The sequence below is a fragment of the Podarcis bocagei genome (assembly GCF_964188305.1).
Source record: "Podarcis bocagei genome assembly, chromosome: 7".
NCBI lineage: Eukaryota > Metazoa > Chordata > Lepidosauria > Squamata > Lacertidae > Podarcis > Podarcis bocagei.
The window spans coordinates 18203353-18223798 of record NC_138132.1 but is presented as its reverse complement, the minus strand read 5'-3'; the positions used below and the strand labels follow the sequence as shown (position 1 = coordinate 18223798).

At 39.1% G+C, this 20446-nt stretch overlaps 1 protein-coding gene across 1 annotated transcript in view; it reads right to left on the bottom strand.

Moving 5' to 3' along the window:
* Positions 1–20446, bottom strand: part of LOC308591526 (uncharacterized protein) — a gene marked incomplete at its 5' end in the record, with an annotated part of 148098 nt that overhangs the window by 110419 nt on the left and 17233 nt on the right. Inside the window, 21 exons of the mRNA XM_081202292.1 lie at positions 365–385; positions 2217–2234; positions 3257–3283; positions 4829–4849; positions 5205–5231; positions 5748–5774; positions 6286–6306; positions 6700–6726; positions 7813–7839; positions 8619–8645; positions 10503–10523; positions 12356–12373; positions 13330–13356; positions 14901–14921; positions 15277–15303; positions 15832–15858; positions 16371–16391; positions 16785–16811; positions 17898–17924; positions 18704–18730; positions 20041–20067. Coding sequence (XP_081058418.1) covers positions 365–385; positions 2217–2234; positions 3257–3283; positions 4829–4849; positions 5205–5231; positions 5748–5774; positions 6286–6306; positions 6700–6726; positions 7813–7839; positions 8619–8645; positions 10503–10523; positions 12356–12373; positions 13330–13356; positions 14901–14921; positions 15277–15303; positions 15832–15858; positions 16371–16391; positions 16785–16811; positions 17898–17924; positions 18704–18730; positions 20041–20067 — 513 coding nt within the window. The remainder of the gene's footprint in view (positions 1–364; positions 386–2216; positions 2235–3256; positions 3284–4828; positions 4850–5204; positions 5232–5747; positions 5775–6285; positions 6307–6699; positions 6727–7812; positions 7840–8618; positions 8646–10502; positions 10524–12355; positions 12374–13329; positions 13357–14900; positions 14922–15276; positions 15304–15831; positions 15859–16370; positions 16392–16784; positions 16812–17897; positions 17925–18703; positions 18731–20040; positions 20068–20446) is intronic.

Sequence of the window (20446 nt, the reverse complement as noted above, 5' to 3'; positions counted from 1 at the left end):
TTAGCAGAGCAGATAAAGAAGAGCAGACCGTCCAACGTGCAAAGACAAAGTAACAGTGGAAAATGTGTAAAACAACAACAAAAAGTAACTTATGTAAAATTTGAAAATATTTTCATGGAATTGCTTGGACATTCTGCTATACTGGTTGCCAGCCAGTAGGATAATATAAGTTATTGATGAGGCCAAGTTTTATAATTCCTTGGTTTGGAATTCAAACTTCATTGAGTAATAATGCCTGGCTTTCACAAATGGAAAACATTATAGCGTAGTGAATTTTTCCCCCAGTGGGATCATCCTATGAGCAACAGAAGACCTTCTCCCTCCCACTACAAATCTTAGGGTATGAAGATTTCTCAATACTCACGCTAGTTGCTCCACCCAGAAGCTAAATTGAAAAGGAAATTCAACTTGTTAGTCTGTCATGTTCTCTTAACTGCTTAACATGTGGAAATGTCATGTAACACATATTTAGGTCCTAAGGCAAGGATTCCCCTATTCATCAAGGAAACATCAGGAGAGAAAGCAGAAGCGATCTGAACTGTTTCAGTCTCATCTGCATCACAGCTGCCTCCATATTAGTCATTTTTCTTTACAGGGCAATTCCGTAAGAAAGGAGAGGAGGCCAACCAAATTGCAAAGAGAAGGAAATAGTGAAGATGGGGCATAATGTGGAAAATCTGAAAACCCTTTTTAGAAAAATCATTGGGGTGTTCATTTGGGTATACTATTTGCCAGCCAGATCCTGCTCCCATATGTTTCCTAAGAAACCTTCTGGATTTTCACTTCCACTACAACAATGTTCTGAACAGAAGGAAAAGTGGATGCCAAGAAGATCAGCTCCCCCAAGCAAATACAGAGAGAAAGAGTTCAGGCCCTGTACTGAGTGGTCTTATTTGGGGTGGAGCACACAGGAAGACATGTGAATATCCATCACCAACTGTGGTGTGCTTGGTGAGCATGCACGAGAGGGTCTTCTTGGTGACTGTGCTCAGGTTATGGAACTCAGTCATGGAAGAGTTCCATCTCTTGGGCATCAGCTAAACACAACAAAGTTTAAGTGTACATTTCACTACTAGATAAGTGACATTTCTCCCATGTCTGTCATTGCTGGCGGTTTGCAGGGGTGTTGCTTTGTATGCTTTCTTGGTTTCAATGACTACTCTTCTTACATTACTTCTTAGCCATCCTGAGGCACCTATTTTAGGATGGATCCCAAGTGCTTCAGTTAGATGTGGTTCACAGTTGCCATCAGACTGGGGATGGCCAAATATGTCCCTTCTGGTTTCTCTCAGATCTTCATTTTCCCATCCTGAAAATCTGTTCTCCACATTTCCACAGTTTGTGGGGTTTTTTTAAGCCCTCAAGAAAATCCTTTTGCATTTTGGTGCATTTCCCCCTAATATAGAAGACTTATATGCACTTTTGCCTAATGTTCAAATTCTTGCAAATAATCTGTAATGTAATGCACTTTTTGTATGTGAATTTAACTAATAAATGCATTTTAATGCAATTTTTACCCTGCCCCATGCATTCTTGTACACACTGCTTGCCTGCAAAGCAGCACTGCAACATTCAGAGAATGTTAAATTCGGAAGCGCTGATATGTTCTAATTAGTACAGCATTTAGTTTCAGAAAGTGAGAAGTAGGCAAGTGGGCATTAAAATGATAGCTGAATCTAACTTCTCCCTCATCTCTACAGCAGACTGGATTTTTTCTTCCCCTTGGCTTTCTTCATCATTTCCTCAAGGGCCCTTCCCCAAAATTTAGGGCTAACACATTCAGTGAAATGTCTATCATCATTTGCCAAAAGGCTTAGGACAGAAGGTAAAGGAGAGGATACCAGACAGACCAACCCACAGGGACAAAAATATAGCAGAGGGACATAACATCGAAAAGGTCTCTTTTAGGAAATAACTAGATGTTTTCCAGCCTACATCAAAGATTTTTTTTTTTAATTGTGATTTCAGTTGCAGTATAAAAATTTCCCAAAGAGAAGGACAGGACCCCCTGGCCCCCCAAAAAACACCTCCCCAAAGAACAGTATAATGAAGGAGCCCAGAATAAATTCTACCCACGCCTGGGCTATTTGATTTAGTTTCAGATCCCCAGAAGACATGAACCAGAATCAATCAGGATACGACCACATGACTAAATGTTAAAAAATAAATAATTCTTTTTTTAAATTGAAAAGTCACAATGAGGATTGGATACTTACTGGAGATCTCTTCTTTCTCTGTCGTTGTTTTACAAAGGGAAACAATAGTGTTTTTTAGTTTTTTGCTTTTTTGTTTTTCATATATTTTATCATCAAATATATTCAAAGAAAATACAGGAAAGATCAAATTGTTATTTATTTCTATTCACACCCCATTTCTGAGTATATTACAGGAGTAACACATTATACTTGTTTCTGTTCACATCTCTGTATCAGAAGTGACTCTGGTTATGTTCCAGGGACAACGCATAAAGCCAACATTTTGTATAATCAAAATACATTCTCCCTGCACCTCCAAATACTCTCCTAAGGTAGGGTTAACAAAGTTTCTACCCTTAAATGTCCGCCCCCTTATTTATTTACGTTTAGCCAAGTGAGTAAAGCTGAACGTGCATAAGTTAAGTTGTGAGTTACCAGTATAAGAATGAAACTTGTGTTCCCATTGATGTGCACTTTGACCCCCGTGTACATTAAGATGCAACTGAAGTCCTCAATTCCCGCTAGAAATCCAGATTTCTCTCTCTCCTGGCTGTTCCGCAAGCTGCAGTTTCCAGAGGCAGCACTACCTGCTCACATTATGCTGAAAACTGTCTCATTGTTATCCATAATATATGCATGATTATCAATCTATCAAAAATATGTATCAAATAGCATATTTTTTTTACTTTTACCAATATGCAGCATTTCCTCATATTTTCATATGCTGCATATTAAGATTCAAAGAAACACCTGAAACTCTGAGGGAAACTGAGTAACCCTGTTGCTTTAATACTAAACGCTTCAAGATAGTATTTCTGGAAATGTGGACCAAATCTAATACACACCATGAATCCAACACTACTACAGAAAGAAGAGATAATTCAGCTGCAAAGGGTTCCTTCTATAGTAGGCTGCTTAGAACAGAAGAATCGATTCCTTGTCATATTCTTCTCTGGCTGGGATCTCATATTCTGAGCGAGAGAAGAACTTCCTCCTTGCCTCCCTCCCACCTTCTCAATATAGACTATATAATAAATACACAAAAGTTCCACAATACTCACGCCCAGTACTTTGGACAAATCAAGACCCTAAATTGAAAAACAAATTGAACTTATTAGGCTTTCAGGTGCCCTACTTTACAGATGACAGTCTTTGAAAGTAGATAACTGAAAACAGACAGTCTTCAATAAAAATGTGTTCTCTTTTGAGGGGATGCCTGGTCCAAGTCCAGATCTTTCCCAAAAATCCTTGTGTATTTTTCCTTCCAGGACAATAGTACTTTGACACAAATTAAAAGAGGATGCCATGGAAATCAATTTCCCAAAGCAAAAGGACAGGAACAGAATCCAATCTGTGGTTACACAGTAAGACAATTTGAGACCCTGGACTGACTGGGGGCACTGGGGCAGGAAGACATCTGAATCTCAGGAGGAAACTCACTTTGATTTTCAGAAAAGGCCTGGCTCTGTTTTGCATCACTAACTGTGTTGTTCTTGGTGAGTGTGAAAGGAAGGGCCTTTGGTGGTTATGCCCAGTCTTTGTTTCAACGTACATTTCAGGAAAAGATAAGTTACTATGTCTTCCACGTTTCTCATTGCTGCTGTAGTTTTGGGTTTTTGTTTCATATGCTTCCTTTCCTTCACGGATTCTTGCTTTTATTACGGCTGTTAGCAATACTAAGGGACCTTTTCCAGGAAGGATATGGGAGATATGAACATTTTAATACAACTCAAATTACATGGGCTTCAAGAGACAGAGCACTAGGAGAATTCAGATACTCCAATTATTCGTGTGGCATTCACACCCCAATGTTCCCAAAAGCTTTACACCAACAGGAAACCCAAGACTTGTCATATGACGTGACAATATACAGTACAGTAGATCTGCATGTCCCATTGGTGTCATGTTTTGGGGGTTTACGTACAAAGGCAAAACCATGCAAAGTGAGGAAGGCCCCATGGAACCATTCGCTCAAGGCCTGCTACTACCTTGCCAGACTCTGGGAAGGTTGTGCGAGGCCTCTGGAAGGCTGTGGGAGGCTACGGAGAGATATAAAGGGATGTCAATCCAAGTCCAGTTACATATTACACGATCTTGGAGACACCTACAATAAGACATTCCAGCTTTTATTTCCTTAATGTTAGCAATGAATGTAGGGAAGCAGCAAGTGATAATCAAATGCTCTTCACAAAAGCCTATCTTTAAAAAGGGGCAATCATATTAACTCTGTCTGTTCTTCCCTGGCTTGGATCATATTTTGAAAAAGAGAAGAACTAAATGGAAATAACAAGTTGAACTGCCTATGTTTTTGTGCTAAATTTTATAATTCTCTCCTTGGGTATCAAAACTTGCCAGCCTGTAACAAATGGCAAACATAGCCCAATGACAAAATAAAAAAATTCCTTCCAGTAGCACCTTAAAGACCAACTAAGTTAGTTCTTTAAGGTGCTACTGGAAGGAATTTTTTTATTTTGACAATGGCAGACCAACACGGCTACCTATCTGTAACCATAGCCCAATGAGTTCTTCCCTTGCTGGGATCATCCTCTGACCACCTCCTTACTTCCCTTCCTGCTTTCTATTTTCACACTACATACAATATAATAATCATTCAAAGGTTTCACAATACTCACGTTCAATAAACTTTGCACATTCTACAGTGAAAAACAAATAAAACTTGTTAGGCTTTCATGTTATTTGCACCCCTTATAATCTGCAACACTTGACACAGCACAGTTGTTTATTCTGAAGAACCATCAGTACACAGTCCACTATATAAAAGTGTCCTTTGAGAGAATATGTGGCCAAAGTCCAGTTTAAGGATACAGGGTGCAGCAGCTTATATCTAAAATATAATCGTTCAAAATTCCTGCCTTTGGGAAGGCAAGGCATTTTAGCTCTGTGAATTCTTCCCTGGCTGAGGTTATATTGTGACAGAGAGTAACTTTTCCTTTCTTCCTCATCTCCACTTTCCCACTAAAAAGAAAACAAAAAAATCTCAATACTCACTGCCAAGGCTCCATTCGCATCACCACGCTAAATTGAAAAGCAGATTGAACTGATTAGCAAATGGTATGGGAGATCCAGTCACAGATATGACACGTAACACATAGTTGGGTCAATACATATCAAGTACTAACAAGAATTCTTTCAAAGCGTTAATTCTATCATGCAACAGCAAGCTATAACTCAGCATTGGAACACATTTTTAAAAGAAAAGCCTGAATAGCTTTTCAGATATCTTTTACATGAAAAACTTTAAAGAAATTCCTGAAGTAAGTGCTATTATAGTTTGAGGACTTGTTTATTCTGTTTTATTTTACTCCAAGAAGGCCCATTTATCCTAAATAGAACCCCATAAGGTGGAGATGTATGTACAATATATATATATATATATATTGCCCAAAACAAAGATATATAGACGGAGCCTAGGCTGCAGGGATTTAGAAAGGCATTTTTAGACCCTGGATGGACCTAGAATTGCATTTTGCAGGGCGACGTTCAAACAAAACAGACCATATAGGTAATACACAAAGACTTCAAAATACTCACTTCCAGTGTCGAATGCACCTGAGGATCCTAAATTGAAAAGCAAATGGAATTACTTGGGCTTTTATGTACTCTTAACACTATGTCAGGTGCCCACCTATACAGAGGAAAGTCATCTACTTTGAAGGGTTGTCAGCTATTTAAAAGTGCTCTCTATATGAAGGGAGATTAATCAAAGTCCAGATACATATGAAACACTGCTTGGGGAGACCTACAATGAGACGCCCCAGCTTTCATTTCCTTAATGGTAGCAATGAATGTAGGGGGGCAGCAAATGATGATCAAATGCTCTTCACAAATGCCTACCTTTAAAAAAGGGCAATCTGTTTGTTCTTCCCTGAGTCGGATTCTTTTTTTTGGGGGGGGGGACCTACTCTTTTCTTCCCCGCCTTCCTCCCACTCTCCCATTATGGACTATGTAGACAAAACAATGGTTCACAATGCAATCATTCACTTTCACAACAGCACGCTAAAAGGAAATAAATGGAACTTTCTCACTACAAACCATAGAATAACCATAGAAAGCTTTCACAATACTCACTTTCAACAATTGATCTACAACCTACAGAGAAAAGCAAAATGAATGTATTAGGCTTTCATGTTCTTTGCACGATATATATTTTGCAATACTTGACAGAGGACAATTGTTTATTCTGAAGAACCATCAGCACACAGTCCACTGTGTAAAAGTGTCCTCTGTTTGAGAGAATGTTTAGCCAAAAGTCCAGGATTTTAGCCCATTTCCTTCCTTGAATCATTACATACATTCTGGAAAAGAGGGCTGGCAAATAATATTAGTTGCCAGCCAAATGGCAAACATTATCGCCTAATGAGTTCTTCCATGGTTTGGGTCATCTACTGAGTCACAGAAGAGTTCCTCCTTCCTTCTCTCTCTTCCTCCCATTTTACTGCAACAAACCGTATCGTAAACACACTCAGCTTTCGCAATACTCACTTGCAGCTTGTCTGACAGACCAAGGTTCTAAATAGAAAAGCAAATTGAATTTATTAGATATTAGTGTCTGGCCAAAGTTCAGTATTTAAGGATACAGAAATGTAAAAAAATGAGACCTGCAGTGGGCAGCAGATTATATCTGAATGCCTAAAAGAATTCATTGCTTTAGGAAAGGGCAAGCATTTTAGCTCTGTGAATTCTTCCCAGCATGAGGTTATATATTGTAACAGAGAATAACTTTTCCTCTCCCCACCCCGAACTCCCTTCCACTTTCCCACTACAAATCATATAGGAAACCCGCTCAAGAATCACAATACATTCATGGCTGCATTCACATCAAGACCCTAAACTGAAAAGCAAATCGAACTGATTAGCAAATGGTGGGAGATCCAGTCCCAGGTATGCCACCTAACACATAGTTTCATCCTCAAGCAGGAATTCTACCATTTCATGTGGCAAAGAACAAAATATAAAGGCAACCAACGGAAACTGATTCAGTCTCATGTGTTGCACAGCTGCCTTCATTTTAGCCAACTTCCTTTCGTGAATAATTCCGTATCTTCCCAAAAGGAGGGTCCCTCTCTAACAGTCAGGCTGATATATTTGGTGTGGAATTCAGTCTCCTATTCATTAAGGTTAGAAGAGTAGACTGTCCAACTTGAAAAGACAAAGTAATAGTGGAGATGGGGCATACATGGAAAATGTGGAAATAATTTTATGAACTTGCTTGAAAGTTCTGCTATACTAGTTGCCATCCTGCTCCTGCTTGCAGACATTTCCTGAAAGCCTTTATATTAAAAAAACAAAAACCCAAGATTCTTATTTCCTGTAGAACAATTTTCTGAATAGAAGATGATGCCAAGGAGATCCGCTACCCAAGACAAAGATATAGAGACTGAGCCCAGGCTGTGAGAGTGTAGAACTAAGGCAATTTTAGACCCTGGATGGGTGTGGCAAATAATATTAGTTGCCAGCCAAATGGCAAACATTATCGCCTAATGAGTTCTTCCATGCCTTGGATCATCAGAAGAGTTCCTCCTTCCTTCCCTTTCTTTCTCCCATTTTACTACTACAAACCATATAGCAATCACACAAAGGTTTCAAAATACTCACTTGCAACGTCTTTTGCAAATCAAGGTTCTAAACAGAAAAGGAAATTGAATTTATTAGACATTCATGTCTGGCCATGGTCCAGGATTTAAGGAAAAGGAATGTAAAAAAGGAGACCTGCAAGGGGCAGCAGATTATATCTGAATACTTAAAAAATTAATTCCTGGCTTTGGAAATGGCAAGCATTTTAGCTCTGTGAATTCTTCCCTGGCTGAAATTATATATTGTGACAGAGAATAACTTTTCCTTTCCTCCCCATCTCCTTTCCACTTTCCTGCTATGAATCATATAGGAAACCCACTCAAGAATCACAACACATTCATGGCTGCATTCACATCAAGACCCTAAACTGAAAAGCAAATCGAACTGATTAGCAAATGGTATGGTGGGAGATCCAGTCCCAGGTATGCCACCTAACACATAGTTTCATCCTCAAGCAGGAATTCTACCATTTCATGTGTCAAAGATCAGAATATAAAGGCAAACCAACAGAAACTGATTCAGTCTCACGTGTTGTGCAGTTGCCTTCATTTTTGCCAATTTCCTTTCTTGAATTCTTCCATACCTTCTCGAAAGGAGGCTCCCTCTCTAACAGCCAGGCTGATATATTTGGTATGGAGTTCACTCTCCTACTCATTAAAGTTAGAAGAGCAGGTAAAGGAGAGCAGACTGTCCAACTTGCAAAGACAAAGTAATAGTGGAAATATTTGTATGACCTTTCTTGGAAATTGTGCCTTCCTTCCCTCCCTTCCTCTCATATTACTACTACAGACCATATAGTAATCACACAAAGGTTTCACGATACTCACTTTCAACGTTTCTCCCAAACCAAGGGTCTAAATAGAAAAGCAAATTGAATTTATTAGACAAGTTATTTGGAAACCTTATAATTTGTGCTACTTTACAGAGGACAATTTTCTTTTCTGAGGAGCCATGAGTACACAGAACTCTATGTAAAGGTATCCTGGCCAAAGTCCAGTTTAAGGATACAGAAATTGGAGAAGGGAGACTTGAAGGGGCCTCCTGTTTTGTTTCTCTTTCTAGTTCTTGCCCATATTGAGGATCATATCATAGCATGAAAGGATGCTATATGAATATTTGATGTTTCAAAGCCTACAGTGGAAAATGGCATGGTGAGAGATATAGACACTGAAATGGCACATGGCACATAGTTTCATCCTCAGGCAGCGATTCCCTCTTTTCCTGAGGGAAAGATCAGAATAAATAAGCAAACGGGTCTAAAGGCAGTCTCACATGTCTTCATTTTAGCCAATCTCCTTTCCTGGGTAATTCCATATCTTTCTGAAAGGAAGGTCCCTCTCAAGTAACCAGGCTGATAGATTTGATGTGGACTCCACTCTCCTTTTCCATTAAGGTTAGAAAAGCAGATGAAGGAGAGTTGAGTGTCCAACGTGCAAAGACCAAGTATTAGTGGAGATGGGGCATAACATGGAAAATTTGAAAGTGCTTTCATGAAACTGCCTGGAGGTTCAGCTATACTAGTTACCAGCCAGGTCCTCCTTACAGACCTTTCCTTTAAAAAACACCTTTATTAAAAACCCACAATGCTTATTTCCAGTACAACAATTTTCTGAAGAGAAGAGGATGCCTTTGCCCTAGGCGATCAGCTGCCCCCCAAAAGGATATGAAATTAGAGCCCAGGATGTGGAGGTTCAATAAAGCAATTTAAATTCCTGGGTGGGCCTAAAATTTAATTTATTAGCTAGTCTTTACTCAACAGCTCAATCATTCCTCACTGAAGTGCCTGAAATAGGAGACTTCAGCATTCAAAAGGCAGAATTTTACCATATTTTCATAAACTGCGTAAAAGGATCCAAAGAGATACCAGAACCTCTAAGAAAAATGTGATCAAGCTTGTTGCTTTTGCACCAAACTTTTCAATATATTCTTTCTGGAAATATAGACTGAATCTAACACACACAAGGATCGAACAGTACTATGAAGAGAAGAGAAAACTCAGCCAAACAACCGTTCCTTCTATAGTAAACTAATTAGAACTGGAGAACAGATTGTTCGTCATTTTCTTCCCTGGCAGTGATATCATATTTTGAGGCAGAAAAGCCCTCCCTCCCAGTTTCCCACTCCAGATCATACAATAAGTACACAAAAGTGCCATAATACTCGTGTCCACTACATCAGACAAACCAAGGTTCTAAACTGAACAACAAATTGAACTGATTAGCAAACTGCATGATGGGAGCTCCAGCCACCACGTAACACACTTTTATCTTCAGGCAGGGATTCTCCCACTTCATGTGGGAAAATGAGAATTTACAGGCAAACTAAAGAATTTACAGGCAAACAAGGGTTAGCAGAGCAGATAAAGAAGAGCAGACCGTCCTACGTGCAAAGACAAAGTAACAGTGGAAAATGTGTAAAACAACAACAAAAAGTAACTTATGTAAAATTTGAAAATATTTTCATGGAATTGCTTGGACATTCTGCTATACTGGTTGCCAGCCAGTAGGATAATATAAGTTATTGATGAGGCCAAGTTTTATAATTCCTTGGTTTGGAATTCAAACTTCATTGAGTAATAATGCCTGGCTTTCACAAATGGAAAACATTATAGCGTAGTGAATTTTTCCCCCAGTGGGATCATCATATGAGCAACAGAAGACCTTCTCCCTCCCACTACAAATCTTAGGGTATGAAGATTTCTCAATACTCACGCTAGTTGCTCCACCCAGAAGCTAAATTGAAAAGGAAATTCAACTTGTTAGTCTGTCATGTTCTCTTAACTGCTTAACATGTGGAAATGTCATGTAACACATATTTAGGTCCTAAGGCAAGGATTCCCCTATTCATCAAGGAAACATCAGAAGAGAAAGCAAAAGCGATCTGAACTAATTCAGTCTCATCTGCATCACAGCTGCCTCCATATTAGTCATTTTTCTTTACAGGGCAATTCCGTAAGAAAGGAGAGGAGGCCAACCAAATTGCAAAGAGAAGGAAATAGTGAAGATGGGGCATAATGTGGAAAATCTGAAAACCCTTTTTAGAAAAATCATTGGGGTGTTCATTTGGGTATACTATTTGCCAGCCAGATCCTGCTCCCATATGTTTCCTAAGAAAGCTTCTGGATTTTCACTTCCACTACAACAATGTTCTGAACAGAAGGAAAAGTGGATGCCAAAAAGATCAGCTCCCCCAAGCAAATACAGAGAGAAAGAGTTCAGGCCCTGTACTGAGTGGTCTTATTTGGGGTGGAGCACACAGGAAGACATGTGAATATCCATCACCAACTGTGGTGTGCTTGGTGAGCATGCACGAGAGGGTCTTCTTGGTGACTGTGCTCAGGTTATGGAACTCAGTCATGGAAGAGTTCCATCTCTTGGGCATCAGCTAAACACAACAAAGTTTAAGTGTACATTTCACTACTAGATAAGTGACATTGCTCCCATGTCTGTCATTGCTGGCGGTTTGCAGGGGTGTTGCTTTGTATGCTTTCTTGGTTTCAATGACTACTCTTCTTACATTACTTCTTAGCCATCCTGAGGCACCTATTTTAGGATGGATCCCAAGTGCTTCAGTTAGATGTGGATCACAGTTGCCATCAGACTGGGGATGGCCAAATATGTCCCTTCTGGTTTCTCTCAGATCTTCATTTTCCCATCCTGAAAATCTGTTCTCCACATTTCCACAGTTTGTGGGGGTTTTTTAAGCCCTCAAGAAAATCCTTTTGCATTTTGGTGCATTTTCCCCTAATATAGAAGACTTATATGCACTTTTGCCTAATGTTCAAATTCTTGCAAATAATCTGTAATGTAATGCACTTTTTGTATGTGAATTTAACTAATAAATACATTTTAATGCATATTTTTACCCTGCCCCATGCATTCTTGTACACACTGCTTGCCTGGAGAGCCGCACTGCAACATTCAGAGAATGTTGAATTCAGAAGCGCTGATATGTTCTAGTTAGTACAGCATTTTGTTTCAGAACGTGAGAAGTAGATAAGTGGGCTTTAAAATGATAGCTGAATATAATTTCTCCCTCATCTCTACAGCAGACTGGATTTTTTCTTCCCCTTGGCTTTCTTCATCATTTCCTGAAGGGCCCCTCCCCAAAATTTAGGGCTAACACATTCGGTGAAATGTCTATCATCATTTGCCGAAAGGCTTAGGACAGAAGGTAAAGGAGAGGATACCAGACAGACCAACCCACAGGGACAAAAATATAGCAGAGGGACATAACATCAAAAAGGTCTCTTTTAGGAAATAACTAGATGTTTTCCAGCTTACATCAAAGATTTTTTTTTTTAATTGTGATTTCAGTTGCAGTATAAAAATTTCCCAAAGAGAAGGACAGGACCCCCCGGCCCCCCAAAAAACACCTCCCCAAAGAACAGTATAATGAAGGAGCCCAGAATAAATTCTACCCACGCCTGAGCTATTTGATTTAGTTTCAGATTCCCAGAAGACATGAACCAGAATCAATCAGGATACGACCACATGACTAAATGTTAAAAAATAAATAATTCTTTTTTTGAATTGAAAAGTGACAATGAGGATTGGATACTTACTGGAGATCTCTTCTTTCTCTGTCGTTGTTTTACAAAGGGAAACAATAGTGTTCTTTTAGTTTTTTGCTTTTTTGTTTTTCATATATTTTATCATCAAATATATTCAAAGAAAATACAGGAAAGATCAAATTGTTATTTATTTCTATTCACACCCCATTTCTGAGTATATTACAGGAGAGACACATTATACTTGTTTCTGTTCACATCTCTGTATCAGAAGTGACTCTCAACATACATGAGGCTTATGTTCCAGGGACAACGCATAAAGCCAAAATTTTGTATAATTTTGTTTCTCCCCTCAAACATCCGCCCCCTTATTTATTTACGTTTTGCCAAGTGAGTAAGCTGAACGTGCATAAGTTAAGTTGTGAGTTACCAGTATGAGATAGAAACATGTGTTCCCATTGATGTGCACTTAGACCCCATGTACATTAAGATGCAATTGAAGTCCTCAATTCCCGCTAGAAATCCAGATTTCTCTCTGTCCTGGCTGTTCTGCAAGCTGCAGTTTCCAGAGGCAGCACTACCTGCTCACATTGTGCTGAAAACTGTCTCATTGTTATCCATAATATATGAATGATTATCAATCTATCAAAAATATGTATCAAATAGCATATATTTTTACTTTTACCAATATGCAGCATTTCCTCATATTTTCATATGCTACATATTAAGATTCAAAGAAACACCTGAAACTCTGAGGGAAACTGAGTAACCCTGTTGCTTTAATACCAAACTCTTCAAGATCTAATACACACCATGAATCCAACACTACTACAGAAAGAAGAGATAATTTAGTTGCAAAGGGTTCCTTCTATAGTAGGCTGCTTAGAACAGAAGAATCGATTGCTTGTCATATTCTTCTCTGGCTGGGATCTCATATTCTGAGCGAGAGAAGAACTTCCTCCTTGCCTCCTTCCCACCTTCTCAATATAGACTATATAATAAATACACAAAAGTTCCACAATACTCACGCCCAGTACTTTGGACAAATCAAGACCCTAAATTGAAAAACAAATTGAACTTATTAGGCTTTCAGGTGCCCTACTTTACAGATGACAGTCTTTGAAAGTAGATAACTGAAAACAGACAGTCTTCAATAATAATGTGTTCTCTTTTGAGGGGATGCCTGGTCCAAGTCCAGATCTTTCCCAAAAATCCTTGTGTATTTTCCCTTCCAGGACAATAGTACTTTGACACAAATTAAAAGAGGATGCCACGGAAATCAGTTTCACAAAGCAAAAGGACAGGAACAGAATCCAATCTATGGTTACACAGTAAAACAATTTGAGACCCTGGACTGACTGGGGGCACTGGGGCAGGAAGACATCTGAATCTCAGGAGGAAACTCACTTTGATTTTCAGAAAAGGCCTGGCTCTGGTTTGCAGCACTAACTATGTTGTTGTTGGTGAGTGTGAAAGGAAGGGCCTTTGGTGGTTATGCCCAGTCTTTGTTTCAACGTACATTTCAGGAAGAGATAAGTTACTATGTCTTCCACGTTTCTCATTGCTGCTGTAGTTTTGGGGTTTTGTTTCATATGTTTCCTTTGCTTCACGGATTCTTGCTTTATTATGGCTGTTAGCAATACTAAGGGACCTTTTCCAGGAAGGATATGTGAGATATGAACATTTTAATACAACTCAAATTACATGAGCTTCAAGAGACAGAGCACTAGGAGAATTCAGATACTCCAATTATTCGTGTGGCATTCACACCCCAATGTTCCCAAAAGCTTTACACCAACAGGAAACCCAAGACTTGTCATATGACGTGACAATATACAGTACAGTAGATCTGCATGTCCCATTGGTGTCATGTTTTGGGGGTTTACGTACAAAGGCAAAACCATGCAAAGTGAGGAAGGCCCCATGGAACCATTCGCTCAAGGCCTGCTACTACCTTGCCAGACTCTGGGAAGGTTGTGCGAGGCCTCTGGAAGGCTGTGGGAGGCTCCGGAGAGATATAAAGGGATGTCAATCCAAGTCTAGTTACATATTACACTATCTTGGAGACACCTACAATAAGACATCCCAGCTTTTATTTCCTTAATGTTAGCAATGAATGTAGGGAAGCAGCAAATGATAATCAAATGCTCTTCACAAAAGCCTACCTTTAAAAAGGGGCAATCATATTAACTCTGTCTGCTCTTCCCTGGCTTGGATCATATTTTGAAAAAGACAAGAACTAAATGGAAATAACAAGTTGAACTGCCTATGTTTTTGTGCTAAATTTTATAATTCTCTCCTTGGGTATCAAAACTTGCCAGCCTGTAACAAATGGCAAACATAGCCCAATGACAAAATAAAAAAATTCCTTCCAGTAGCACCTTAAAGACCAACTAAGTTAGTTCTTTAAGGTGCTACTGGAAGGAATTTTTTTATTTTGACAATGGCAGACCAACACGGCTACCTATCTGTAACCATAGCCCAATGAGTTCTTCCCTTGCTGGGATCATCCTCTGGCCACCTCCTTCCTTCCCTTCCTGCTTTCTATTTTCACACTACATACAATATAATAATCATTCAAAGGTTTCACAATACTCACGTTCAATAAACTTTGCACATTCTACAGTGAAAAAGAAATAAAACTTGTTAGGCTTTCATGTTATTTGCACCCCTTATAATCTGCAACACTTGACACAGCACAGTTGTTTATTCTGAAGAACCATCAGTACACAGTCCACTATATAAAAGTGTCCTTTGAGAGAATATGTGGCCAAAGTCCAGTTTAAGGATACGGGGCGCAGCAGCTTATATCTAAAATATAATCGTTCAAAATTCCTGCCTTTGGGAAGGCAAGGCATTTTAGCTCTGTGAATTCTTCCCTGGCTGAGGTTATATTGTGACAGAGAGTAACTTTTCCTTTCTTCCTCATCTCCACTTTCCCACTAAAAAGAAAACAAAAAAATCTCAATACTCACTGCCAAGGCTCCATTCGCATCACCACGCTAAATTGAAAAGCAGATTGAACTGATTAGCAAATGGTATGGGAGATCCAGTCACAGATATGACATGTAACACATAGTTGGGTCAATACATATCAAGTACTAACAAGAATTCTTTCAAAGCGTTAATTCTATCATGCAACAGCAAGCTATAACTCAGTTTTGGAACACATTTTTAAAAGAAAAGCCTGAATAGCTTTTCAGATATCTTTTACATGAAAAACTTTAAAGAAATTCCTGAAGTAAGTGCTATTATAGTTTGAGGTCTTGCTTATTCTGCTATATTTTACTCCAAGAAGGCCCATTTATCCTAAATAGAACCCCATAAGGTGGAGATGTATGTACAATATATATATATATATATATATATATATATATTGCCCAAAACAAAGATATATAGACGGAGCCTAGGCTGCAGGGATTTAGAAAGGCATTTTTAGACCCTGGATGGACCGAGAATTGCATTTTGCAGGGCGACGTTCAAACAAAACAGACCATATAGGTAATACACAAAGACTTCAAAATACTCACTTCCAGTGTCGAATGCACCTGAGGATCCTAAATTGAAAAGCAAATGGAATTACTTGGGCTTTTATGTACTCTTAACACTATGTCAGGTGCCCACCTATACAGAGGAAAGTCATCTACTTTGAAGGGTTGTCAGCTATTTAAAAGTGCTCTCTATATGAAGGGAGATTAATCAAAGTCCAGATACATATGAATCACTGCTTGGGGAGATCTACAATGAGACGCCCCAGCTTTCATTTCCTTAATGGTAGCAATGAATGTAGGGAAGCAGCAAATGATGATCAAATGCTCTTCACAAATGCCTACCTTTAAAAAAGGGCAATCTGTTTGTTCTTCCCTGAGTCGGATTCTATTTTTTTGGGGGGGGGGACCTACTCTTTTCTTCCCCGCCTTCCTCCCACTCTCCCATTATGGACTACGTAGACAAAACAATGGTTCACAATGCAAACATTCACTTTCACAACAGCACGCTAAAAGTAAATAAATGGAACTTTCTCACTACAAACCATAGAATAACCATAGAAAGCTTTCACAATACTCACATTCAACAATTGATCTACAACCTACAGAGAAAAGCAAAATGAATGTATTAGGCTTTCATGTTCTTTGCACGATATATATTTTGCAATACTTGACAGAGGACAATTGTTTATTCTGAAGAACCATCAGCACACAGTCCACTGTGTAAAAGTGTCCTCTGTTTGAGAGAATGTTTAGCCAAAAGTCCAGGATTTTAGCCCATTTCCTTCCTTGAATCATTACATACATTCTGGAAAAGAGGGCTGGCAAATAATATTAGTTGCCAGCCAAATGGCAAACATTATCGCCTAATGAGTTCTTCCATGGTTTGGGTCATCCACTGAGTCACAGAAGAGTTCCTCCTTCCTTCTCTCTCTTCCTCCCATTTTACTGCAACAAACCGTATCGTAAACACACTCAGCTTTCGCAATACTCACTTGCAGCTTGTCTGACAGACCAAGGTTCTAAATAGAAAAGCAAATTGAATTTATTAGATATTAGTGTCTGGCCAAAGTTCAGTATTTAAGGATACAGAAATGTAAAAAAATGAGACCTGCAGGGGGCAGCAGATTATATCTGAATGCCTAAAAGAATTCATTGCTTTAGGAAAGGGCAAGCACTTTAGCTCTGTGAATTCTTCTCAGCATGAGGTTATATATTGTAATAGAGAATAACTTTTCCTCTCCCCACCCCGAACTCCCTTCCACTTTCCCACTACAAATCATATAGGAAACCCGCTCAAGAATCACAATACATTCATGGCTGCATTCACATCAAGACCCTAAACTGAAAAGCAAATCGAACTGATTAGCAAATGGTGGGAGATCCAGTCCCAGGTATGCCACCTAACACATAGTTTCATCCTCAAGCAGGAATTCTACCATTTCATGTGGCAAAGAACAAAATATAAAGGCAACCAACGGAAACTGATTCAGTCTCATGTGTTGCACAGCTACCTTCATTTTAGCCAACTTCCTTTTGTGAATGATTCCGTATCTTCCCAAAAGGAGGGTCCCTCTCTAACAGTCAGGCTGATATATTTGGTGTGGAATTCAGTCTCCTATTCATTAAGGTTAGAAGAGTAGACTGTCCAACTTGAAAAGACAAAGTAATAGTGGAGATGGGCCATACATGGAAAATGTGGAAATAATTTTATGAACTTGCTTGAAAGTTCTGCTATACTAGTTGCCATCCTGCTCCTGCTTGCAGACATTTCCTGAAAGCCTTTATATTAAAAAAACAAAAACCCAAGATTCTTATTTCCTGTAGAACAATTTTCTGAATAGAAGATGATGCCAAGGAGATCCGCTACCCAAGACAAAGATATAGAGACTGAGCCCAGGCTGTGAGAGTGTAGAACTAAGGCAATTTTAGACCCTGGATGGGTGTGGCAAATAATATTAGTTGCCAGCCAAATGGCAAACATTATCGCCTAATGAGTTCTTCCATGCCTTGGATCATCAGAAGAGTTCCTCCTTCCTTCCCTTTCTTTCTCCCATTTTACTACTACAAACCATATAGCAATCACACAAAGGTTTCGCAATACTCACTTGCAACGTCTTTTGCAAATCAAGGTTCTAAACAGAAAAGGAAATTGAATTTATTACACATTCATGTCTGGCCAAGGTCCAGGATTTAAGGAAAAGGAGTGTAAAAAAGGAGACCTGCAAGAGGCAGCAGATTATATCTGAATACTTAAAAAATTAATTCCTGGCTTTGGAAATGGCAAGCATTTTAGCTCTGTGAATTCTTCCCTGGCTGAAATTATATATTGTGACAGAGAATAACTTTTCCTTTCCTCCCCATCTCCTTTCCACTTTCCTGCTATGAATCATATAGGAAACCCACTCAAGAATCACAACACATTCATGGCTGCATTCACATCAAGACCCTAAACTGAAAAGCAAATCGAACTGATTAGCAAATGGTATGGTGGGAGATCCAGTCCCAGGTATGCCACCTAACACATAGTTTCATCCTCAAGCAGGAATTCTACCATTTCATGTGTCAAAGATCAGAATATAAAGGCAAACCAACAGAAACTGATTCAGTCTCACGTGTTGTGCAGTTGCCTTCATTTTGGCCAATTTCCTTTCTTGAATTCTTCCATACCTTCTCGAAAGGAGGCTCCCTCTCTAACAGCCAGGCTGATATATTGGGTATGGAGTTCACTCTCCTACTCATTAAAGTTAGAAGAGCAGGTAAAGGAGAGCAGACTGTCCAACTTGCAAAGACAAAGTAATAGTGGAAATATTTGTATGACCTTTCTTGGAAATTGTGCCTTCCTTCCCTCCCTTCCTCTCATATTACTACTACAGACCATATAGTAATCACACAAAGCTTTCACGATACTCACTTTCAACGTTTCTCCCAAACCAAGGTTCTAAATAGAAAAGCAAATTGAATTTATTAGACAAGTTATTTGGAAACCTTATAATTTGTGCTACTTTACAGAGGACAATTTTCTTTTCTGAGGAGCCATGAGTACACAGAACTCTATGTAAAGGTATCCTGGCCAAAGTCCAGTTTAAGGATACAGAAATTGGAGAAGGGAGACTTGCAGGGGCCTCCTGTTTTGTTTCTCTTTCTAGTTCTTGCCCATATTGAGGATCATATCATAGCATGAAAGGATGCTATATGAATATTTGATGTTTCAAAGCCTACAGTGGAAAATGGCATGGTGGGAGATATAGACACTGAAATAGCACATGGCACATAGTTTCATCTTCAGGCAGGGATTCCTTCTTTTCCTGAGGGAAAGATCAGAATAAATAAGCAAACGGATCTAAAGGCAGTCTCACATGTCTTCATTTTAGCCAATCTCCTTTCCTGGGTAATTCCATACCTTCCTGAAAGGAAGGTCCCTCTCAAGTAACCAGGCTGATAGATTTGGTGTGGACTTCACTCTCCATTTCCATTAAGGTTAGAAAAGCAGATGAAGGAGAGTTGAGTGTCCAACGGGCAAAGACAAAGTATTAGTGGAGATGGGGCATAACATGGAAAATTTGAAAGTGCTTTCATGAAACTGCCTGGAGGTTCAGCTATACTAGTTACCAGCTAGGTCCTGCTTACAGACCTTTCCTTTAAAAAACACCTTTATTAAAAACCCACAATTCTTATTTCCAGTACAATAATTTTCTGAAGAGAAGAGGATGCCTTTGCCCTAGGCGATCAGCTGCCCCCCAAAAGGATATGAAATTAGAGCCTAGGATGTGGGGGTTCAATAAAGCAATTTAAATTCCTGGGTGGGCCTAAAATTTAATTTATTAGCTAGTCTTTACTCAACAGCTCAATCATTCCTCACTGAAGTGCCTGAAATAGGAGACTTCAGCATTCAAAAGGCAGAATTTTACCATATTTTCATAAACTGTGTAAAAGGATCCAAAGAGATACCAGAACCTCTAAGAAAAATGTGATCAAGCTTGTTGCTTTTGCACCAAACTTTTCAATATATTCTTTCTGGAAATATAGACTGAATCTAACACACACAAGGATCGAACAGTACTATGAAGAGAAGAGAAAACTCAGCCAAACAACCGTTCCTTCTATAGTGAACTAATTAGAACTGGAGAACAGATTGTTCGTCATTTTCTTCCCTGGCAGTGATATCATATTTTGAGGCAGAAAAGCCCTCCCTCCCAGTTTCCCACTCCAGATCATACAATAAGTACACAAAAGTGCCATAATACTCGTGTCCACTACATCAGACAAACCAAGGTTCTAAACTGAACAACAAATTGAACTGATTAGCAAACTGCATGATGGGAGCTCCAGCCACCACGTAACACACTTTTATCTTCAGGCAGGGATTCTCCCACTTCATGTGGGAAAATGAGAATTTACAGGCAAACTAAAGAATTTACAGGCAAACTAGGGTTAGAAGAGCAGATAAAGAAGAGCAGACCGTCCAACGTGCAAAGACAAAGTAATAGTGGAAAATGTGTAAAACAACAACAAAAAGTAACATATGTAAAATTTGAAAATATTTTCATGGAATTGCTTGGACATTCTGCTATACTGGTTGCCAGCCAGTAGGATAATATAAGTTATTGATGAGGCCAAGTTTTATAATTCCTTGGTTTGGAATTCAAACTTCATT